This window comes from Ranitomeya imitator, chromosome 1 (genome assembly GCF_032444005.1).
Source record: "Ranitomeya imitator isolate aRanImi1 chromosome 1, aRanImi1.pri, whole genome shotgun sequence".
Lineage (NCBI taxonomy): Eukaryota > Metazoa > Chordata > Amphibia > Anura > Dendrobatidae > Ranitomeya > Ranitomeya imitator.
This window is the reverse complement of record NC_091282.1, coordinates 772,694,939-772,703,752: the sequence shown is the minus strand read 5'-3', so window position 1 is coordinate 772,703,752 and position 8,814 is coordinate 772,694,939. Positions and strand designations below refer to the sequence as shown.

Below are 8,814 nucleotides of genomic sequence, written 5' to 3'. Positions count from 1 at the left end.
GTGATTTTGGATCTGAAGCTGTACAATGTTTAGTTCTGCTTTCAATTCCCATATTGTTGCAATAATTTCAGGCAAAACTGCTTCAAAAGCTAAAAATATTACAGGGAAAGAATGCAAAATTGTATTCTGAACAAAACGATATATAATATGTCATATTAGCATCGAAAATATTCGACAGAAAACGTTTAAAACTTGAAAAATCAATCAATTTATCCTATGCAGGACTTTTGAACACCACTGTATATATATATAATATATATATATATTTAGACTGTATATATGTTTTTAATAATTTTTGAGGCTATGGATCCATTCTATGTCCATTTTGCCAGCCTGCGAGAAAATCTCGGCATACGGATGTCACACGGATAATTTGATGCGAGGAAATCACATCCTCGCACTGCACACGGATCACTGTTTTGTAAACATTTGTGCGATTCTCGTCCGTGTAAAATGGACCGTATTTTTATACGTTGTGTGTGTCCCCGGCCTTAGTGTGATATCAGTGGCCCAAACTCATTTAACCCTTTAAAAACATCACTTATTCAAATCTGCGAAAATGGGCTGTTTTCCAACCTTGATGCCAATTCTGATGCCCAGAACCCATTTGGGCCAGGCTGGAGGGACCTGGGTTTAATGCAGGGCATCTCTATCTGTGTATTCAGTGTGTGAGATCAGTGGCCCAATGTCATTTAACCCTTTAACGTCCTTTGGTGCCCACTTTGATGCCCATTTTTGTGCTAGTTTTATAGTTATGTAGCTGTTGTTAAGTGTATTCACATCAGGGCACCTCGCCGCATTGTGTGTTATTATTGCGATGCTTCTTTTTTGTTGTTAAACCTATAAAAAACAGAAAATAAAAAATTGCCGAATAAGAAACTGAACAAATAAGAAACCAGCTTCAGCCTGGTGGTCCCACATTGGTGAGTATGGACGTGTTTGTGATCCAGCTGGAATGAATGCCCACCTCTCGGCCTCTGTGCTGTTGGCGAAAACTGCGCCCATCACACCGGACCCTCACCGCCCCTGACAAGCCCCCTGCGGCCACCCCTAAGTATCGGCGGGGTGAGAGCACTGGCACAGCTCACCGCACTCTTCCATGACACCCTTCAGTGCCACTTCTTATGCCCATTTTTGTGCCACTTTTACGCTTTGAAGCAGCTTTTCACGCCCGGCGCCGCTGTGTATTTTACTATTGTGACTTCTAATTTTTGTTATTAAATCTGGGAACACCAAAAAAACACAATGTTGCAGATAAGAAAGTTCAGAATGAAGAGCCGGCCCGCCCAGAGGTGACAGAAGCCGGCGGGACACACCGCGACCGATCTAGAGCGAACCGCCAGAGGGCGCTGCGTCTCTCTGCCAGCACCGACGGAAGTGGGCGTGGTCATCTGATCGCTTGTCCGCCAAGTCCAGCTGTTGTTATGGTAACCGATAAACTGCCTACCGGAGAGGATGGAGGACGCGCTGGAGCTCGGTGAGACCCGGAGATCTTCGGTGAGTCGACCTAAAAACTGCGCCCGTCCCCATCACCCCCGCTAACGGCCGTCTTGTCACTCTCCCAGGGAATAAAGATGGGGCGCCGAGCCCGAGCATCCCAAGATGTCCAGCCCGAGGAGAGCGACAGTGCCCGGGTTTCGTCATCTAGAGAGGTGAGCGGCAGCAGCGGGCATGGACCCCAAAGCGCGTCCTCCTCCCCCACCGGGACCCAGAGAGCGTCCCCCCTCCTTTTACCGGGACCACAGAGAGCGTCCCCCCTCCTTTCTCCGGGACCCAAAGAGCGTCCCCCCTCCTTTCACCGGGACCCCAGAGAGCGTCCCCCCTCCTTTCACCAGGACCCAGAGAGCGTCCCCCCTCCTTTTACCGGGACCCCAGAGAGCGTCCCCCCTCCTTTTACCGGGACCCCAGAGAGTGTCCCCCCTCTTTTCACTGGGACCCAGAGAGTGTTCTCCCCCCTCAACAGGACCCCAGGGCATGTTTCTCTCCCCCTCCTTTTGCCGGGACCCCAGAACGTGTCCCCACCCCACCTCAATTGACGGGACCCTGGAGCATGTCTTTCCTCGGACCCCAGAGGGTGTCACCCACCCCCCCTTCCTTGAGACCCCAGAGCGTGTCGCTCCCCCCCCCCCTTCCCTGGGACCCCAGAGTGTGTCTCCCCCACCCCTTTTACCAGGACCTCAGAGCATGTTTACCCCCCTCGTATTTTGCCGGAACCCCAGAGCATGTGTGTCCCCCCTCTCTTTTCATGGGACTTCAGATCTTGTACTTTCTCCTCACTGGGACCGCAGAGCGGGTCTTCCGCTCCTTTCACCCTAGACCTCATGGCACGTCCCCCACCTGGACCCTGGAGTGCGTCATCCCCTTCCCCCACCACCGGGACCCCGGAGCACGTTATCCCCTCCTACCCTCCATCGGGACCTCGAAGTGTGTATTCCCCCTCCCTTTCACTGGGACCCCAGAGCGTGTGTTCCACCGCCCTCCTCACCGGGACCCTAGTGCGTGTCCACCTTCCCTAACAGGAGTGCATTCTCCCTCACCTTTTTGGAACCCCAAGACACATGTGCAGCACCCTGTGTGGGTGGACTGTGCCCACCACCACGACCGGGACCCCGGAGCGCGTTCCCCCACCGGGACCCCGGAGCGCGTTGTCCCCACTCCCACCGGGACCCCGGAGCATGTCGTCCCCTTACCCCACCCCCCCGGCCCTGGAAGCGTGTTTTCTCCATTCCCTTTACTGGGACCTCAGAGCATGTCCTCCCCCGCCCTCCGTGATCACCTTCCCTCACAGGAGTGCGTCCTCCCTCACCTTGTTGGGACCCCAGGACACGTGCAGCACCCTGTGTGGGTGGGGTGTGACGTTATATGGAAGGATAAATTGTATCAATGGCGTTTTATAAGCTCAGGCAAAATATGATCACATAACCCATTATGCACCCCCCCTTTCTTTCTTCTTCTCATTATATATATTTTTTTTTTCTTTAGCAGGGACCTCCAAAGCCGCTGCGACAAGGCGGCTGGGCCGACGAGTCGTCGGGGACGTCAAAGTGAGTGGCTGTTTATAATCTGCCCTTACAATTGTACTGACATCGGCCGCGTGTTGCTGTGTGGGCGATCTGCCGCCAATGTTGTACAGCCGCCGAGGTTTGATCAGTTTTCTCTGCTCTGTAGATTGGGGAAGCGCGGCGCTGAGGATGTGGAGGAGTAAGTTCCATCATCTGTGTCCGTCCATGATACTTGTGCGCTGGGCTGCCCGCTGTGTGTGATTGCGCTGCCCACTCTGGTGTGTGTGTGTGTGATTGCACTGCCCGCTCTGTTGTGTGTGTGTATGTGGGCCGGACGTTGAAGAATCCGCACTTCTTACAATGTGATTGTTTTTTGTCTGCAGCAGTCGCCTGAGGCAGAGAAGTCTGGATGATTCTGATGAAGGTGGAGGTGAGTGCGTGCATTATCGAGGGTGGGTGGTGGTGGTGAAAGGGCGCAGAGTCGGGAGTGGGTGGTGGAGCTGAGAGGGTGCAGAGTTTGGGATGGGTAGTGGGTGGTGGAGGTGAGAGGGCGCAGGACTGAGGTTGGAGGGTGCAGGATCAGGTGGTGGAGGTGAGAGGTGCAGGATCGGTTGGTGGAGATGAGAGGTCGATTGTGGGTGGCAGAAGTGGGAGGGTGCAGAGTTGGGGGTGGGTGCTGGAGATGTGATGACACAGAGTTGGGTGGGTGGTGGAGGTGAGAGGGTGCAGGATCGTGTGGTGGAGGTGAGAGGTCTTGGGTGGTTGGCAGAGGTGGGAGGGCGCAGAGTTGGAGGTGAGTGATGGGGATGAGAGGTTGGGGGTGGATGTGGACATGGCAGGGGGCAGAGTCAGGGGTGGAGGCGAGAGGGCGCAGGATTGGGGGTGTGTGGAAAAGGGGTAATTATTGCCCGTCTCTTCCCAGACATCCCTGTGATCCCAGATTTAGAGGACGTGCAGGAGGAGGATTTAGCCCTTCAGGTGGCATCGCCCCCCAGGTGAGCAGCTGCAGCTCCCATCCCCCTGTGACTTTGGGCTTGCTCATCTATTTTGTTTTGCAGTGTTCAGGTGAATCGAGTGATGACGTATCGAGACCTGGACAATGACCTGATGAGACATGCAGCCTTCCAGATCCTGGTGAGAGCCCTGCTTATGTCCACACCACCCCCAATATATCTAGTATTATATCCTTAGCTCAGCCACAGATGGGCCGTGAAGTCCTCCATATTAATGTTTGGGTGTAAACCACATTGTCAGCGTGGAATCATAACGATGAGCTCCGCCGTTTCCATCGGCTTACCTGCTCTTAATCATGGCATCAAATAGTCACCTAAAAAACAGGCTGAAATACTCACACAAACATGTAAGGTGCGCCCCCTGGGGACGGAGCAAGGTAATCAAGATTCATAAAACGTGAGCGCTCGAACTATGTATGGGATATATCTCATCCGGTTTGGAATGAGTGAGGAGTAAACCCGCCACCATGATCAATAATGTCGCATCCCGTCTGTGCACCCACTCCTGCCGCTCAGAGTTCTGCTTTCTAAATTGACTAGCTGGACTCTTCTCTTGTCAGTCACTGGCCCTGCCGTTCCCCCTCCTCACCATGCGTGCGTCCTGCACAGAAGTGTTAGTCTGCACAGAGGTCCTCTTCTTACCGACTACTGATATGGCGAGATGTTCCGTGCGCAGGATTCACCAGGTTCCGTTCTAATCACTGTTTGGCTTAGGGTGCCCACTTTTTGCACACGGATGTTTCCCGCAGCGAGGCAGCCCCTCTTTTGTAACCATCTTGTTGTGTGACAGGTATGAGTGCTATAAAATCCTTTAGAAAATTTGCGGTGATTTAGGCGCTTTTCGTGTAACCACTTGAAAATCGAGAAAAAGTATTTGATCTTCAAATAAGACTCCCAGAAATGTCGGACTGATCAGTGTTACTTTCGGGGCTGCTGTTTACTTGTCACCACTTTTGGATTTTGATTATTCGTTTTTTTCCGAGTTCTTTTTGTGCCGTTTCTTTGTGAATCTTCTGTGGTGATTGGTCATTATTGAGTCTGCACTGCAGAGCCCGGTTCTGATTCCCTTGGGGGTTTAATCTGCTGTGTATGTGCTCAGATCGCAGTCTCACTTCACCACTGCAAGGTCCTATCCCAATTTATAGTAGGTGTAATAATAATATTAATATTAGCAAATACCTCCAATTAGAAATGTAGTGTAGTTCTTCTGATTCACTGTCACTTAGCCCAATGTGAAGGCATTGCAGTAGCTTAGCTAACCATGGTTACAACCAGTCATATAGTGACAATAAAGCAGATTGTATGTCCTGTGTCTGTGTCTGGACTAAGGATCCATTTGGGGATTTTCATTGCGTGGTCCGTGCCCAGGATTAGGCCCATCTATACCCAGAGAGCTGGCTCACTTCTGCTTCTTGGCCACTATATACGGTACATAGGATAAATGTCACACCATTGTAACAGCGATGATAATGTGTGCACACTGTAAAGCGCTGCGGAATATGTTAGCGCTATATAAAAATAAAGATTATTATTAAAAATAAAGATTACTAACATTGAAACTGCATCACTGCCATAGATAATGGGGGGGGGGGAAGCTCTACATAATGTATACATGAAATATTGATCTGCAAAATTGCTATGAAAAATACAGTAAAAAAGAAGGTACTTGGCTCATAAATTGGCCAATATATGTGAGCCCAACTGCCATGTCAAGGCGTCCTTCAAAAGTTGGGTCCCTGTCCTCATATGTAACCTTTTCTGTGCAAAAAAAGCCTACAATTTATGGGTCAGGAATGGACCTGCTAACTACCTAAAATCTCCCGTGGCTGATTGGAGTGGGAGTGCACGGTTTTTGGTTGGCACCTGTTCACACTAGTTTGGATGTGCTGGTCTTTTCTCTATTTGCATTATATACGTACCCCATGATGCGTACAAGCAGTAACCCCCTTCCCCATACATGAAGTGACATGGAGTTCTCGTTTCCCTCTGGATAGACTGAGAGGAGCCAATGTGAAGGGCACACAAGGGGCATGCGTGGGTGAGCAGTTGCTGGTGATTTACCCCTAACAACTTCTGTTTTCCTAGGATGAAGACATTGACCTCAAGCTCCTGACCAAAGTTTTGTCTCCGGAAGTGGACGTGCGGGAGGTGAGTGCCCTGAGGGGGCTTCAGTGGACGATGCACACTGTGTGGTAACCTGGTTCTCCTCTGCAGGATGACGCCCGCTGGGATTGGGATTTGCTGTACACTGAGGTGTCTTCAGAACTGCGGACAGAATGGGACCTGGGTAAGGCAGAGAGGGAGGACAGTCCGCCTGCCTGACAATGCTAATAAACTTCTTACCCTCACAATCAGTGCAACATCATTCACTCTAGTGCACCCAGCCACCAGGGGGCGACTTTCTGCGTGACATTGAGACTAGCAGACCCATATTCAGATGTCCATCCGCGTCTCCATGGCATTTCAATGTCCTGTTTTCTAGACATCGGTGAGAAGAGGTCGGACTCCAGCGGTCAGCAGGTTTTCACCTTTCTTGCGGGATATGTCAGTGTACAATCTCAGGAATAATTCTATCATATATTACCGGGAGTCGGGATCTTTTCGTCTACATCTTGCTTTCTTGGTAATTTCATGGTTGTCAATGACGAGCATCGTCCATGTGATCATTAATAATTGTACAGGACGTGCACCCGTGGATACAATCGCCCCAGCGGTGACTGAAACAACCAGACACTGACACCAGGACGACGTAAACTTCCTGAATGTCAATAATGAGGATCAGACTTTGTTGTTTTTTTTTTAAATTTTGGTTCAACAGAAAAAAAAACTGCTGCCCCGGCCACTGCTACCTCAGCCGCTGCGGCCACTTTCTTTATTTCTGCATCTGTGGTTCCCATTCATATTATCTGTCTCCTCGGTTTGTCATCAGTTTTCCTTTTGTGGCCGCGCCCATCTACAGTCCCATAGACCTTACATTTCTAAATAATATATGCAGCTGTAGTAACAGGCCCATCCAGCTGCCGGAGACTTGTTATAGCCTTTATTTTTCTCATGTTTGTCTATAATGGTCTTTGTAATCTCCTAAGACAACTCTCTCCTCAACCTTCTATACTCCATGTTCATTGTCGTGCCCAGCATGATACCAAACAGCACAATGACTACTTTTCACCCATAGTCACTGACAAAATTGTTGACTCCTGTGATGATTACAAGTTGCACCTCCGTGTAACGTATCTCTATGGTGAAATGATTTTCAATCTTCTCTAGGGATAGCAGCATTTTTGTCTAGGGCATTTTCATTATTACTTATTTTTTTTTCTGTTGAACCACAATTCAAAATCAATTCCTGAGTCTCTTATTATTCAGTAAATTTGCTTTGAAAATTACTTTTGTCTGATTCAAGTTATTTCAGTGGGATTTTCTTACGTTATCAGAGGGTACCAATGACTTTAACCATGTGTGTAAAGTGTAGGTACATGTATGGGCTACACACCCTTTTTACGATTCAATGTTTTTGTTATGCTGAAGAGTCATCTCAAAACTTTTTCCACCTGTAATCTCGTCCATAACACGCTTCATAATTCCATCCCCCTTCACTGAAGCCCCAGTTCCATCCCCTGCAAACAGCCCCAATGTGCAATGCTGCCCGCACCTTGCCTCACTGTGGGGATGGTGATCTGGTGATCTTGGCTTTACATTTTTTAAATTATGACCAAAAAGTTCTCCCTTGGTCTCATCAGACAAAACATGTGTCACAGAGATAACGTGACAGAGAAGCCAGAAGATCGCAGCCTCTGGTCACACAAAATCCTTGCTGTTAGCATTTGGGATAGTTCTACTTCCTGGTTTGGCGTTGGAGGAGAAATTTAGTGTTTGGAGTTGGAAGGTTGTTCAGGAGATTTCGGTGTGGAGTTGGTTTGCATGTGTATCCTCATCCTCTCCTATTTGGTTTATCCTACCTATCCCTCCTCTGTGTTCCATTGTGGGTTTTTTCGTGAGTATATTTGTAGTTTTCTTCCATCCCTGTTTGTTTTCCTTTGTCAGTCTGTTTAGTGTAATTCTATACACTTCAGCTTCTTGCCTCCCTTGGTGCGGGAGGGATCAGATAAGGGCTAAGATAGGAGCATAGCAAAGTTCGTGACCATGGCATCTCCACCTTCTGCGGTAATCCATGGGGCAGGGATAGACTAGCGCGCCCCCTAGTTTGAGGGATCCGGTAGGCGCCCAGCATCCCTAGTCACCAGGTGACATTATCACTAGCCGTGCCTTTTTGGATCCATGATGGATCATGTGGCTGCTCTGGCAGGGCAGCTACAACAACTCAGCCTGTAGGTGGCGGACTTACGATCTACGGCTTTGCAGCTCCTATTAACGCCAGGCTTATTGCCCACGGCTCCAATCCCTGGTGGAGCCCAAGATCGCTCTGCCGGATAGGTTCTCTGGGGGTCAAGATAATTTTGTGGCTTCAGGCAGGCCAGCAAACTTTATTTTAGGCTGCGTCCTCACTCCATGGGTACCAAGGAGCAACGGCTGGGGATCGTAATCCCTCTTCTCCAGGCTGACCCTCAAGCCAGGGCATTTTCCTTTCCATCTGACATTCTGTCACTTGAGACGATTGAGAATTTTTTTCAGGCTCTGGGTCTTATCTATGCCGACCCCGACCGTGTCTCTCTGGCTGAGTCTAAACTACGTCATCTTCAACAGGGAGACCGGCCAGAAGAGTATTATTTCTCCAGTTTCAACAGGGAGACCGGCCAGCAGAGGATTATTTCTCCAAGTTCCATAGGTGATCTACAAAT

The 8,814-nt window shown here is 49.5% G+C and overlaps 1 protein-coding gene across 2 annotated transcripts; it reads left to right on the top strand.

Moving 5' to 3' along the window:
- Positions 1 to 1,351: 1,351 nt before the first annotated feature.
- IFT43 (intraflagellar transport 43) lies at positions 1,352 to 7,401 on the top strand. Of its 2 annotated transcripts, none has more exons than XM_069736103.1 (9): positions 1,352 to 1,477; positions 1,566 to 1,652; positions 2,983 to 3,044; positions 3,169 to 3,201; positions 3,386 to 3,432; positions 3,925 to 3,997; positions 4,061 to 4,136; positions 6,101 to 6,163; positions 6,230 to 7,401. In XM_069736103.1, exons 2-9 carry the CDS (start codon positions 1,575 to 1,577, stop codon positions 6,335 to 6,337), a joined length of 540 nt encoding a protein of 179 aa, XP_069592204.1. In that variant the 5' UTR covers positions 1,352 to 1,477; positions 1,566 to 1,574; the 3' UTR covers positions 6,338 to 7,401. The 2 variants fall into 2 exon arrangements, with proteins under 2 accessions (XP_069592204.1, XP_069592194.1); XM_069736093.1 differs by having other exon boundaries at positions 1,369 to 1,497.
- The last annotated feature ends 1,413 nt before the right edge of the window (positions 7,402 to 8,814 follow it).

Bases quoted from the DNA above. Each gene is read 5' to 3' on its own strand.
- IFT43 (XM_069736093.1), top strand. From the start codon at position 1,456: ATGGAGGACGCGCTGGAGCTCGGTGAGACCCGGAGATCTTCG. The intron at 3,433-3,924 runs GTGAGTGCGTGC...GTCTCTTCCCAG, and splicing joins TGATTCTGATGAAGGTGGAG to ACATCCCTGTGATCCCAGAT. The intron at 3,998-4,060 runs GTGAGCAGCTGC...TTTGTTTTGCAG, and splicing joins CAGGTGGCATCGCCCCCCAG to TGTTCAGGTGAATCGAGTGA.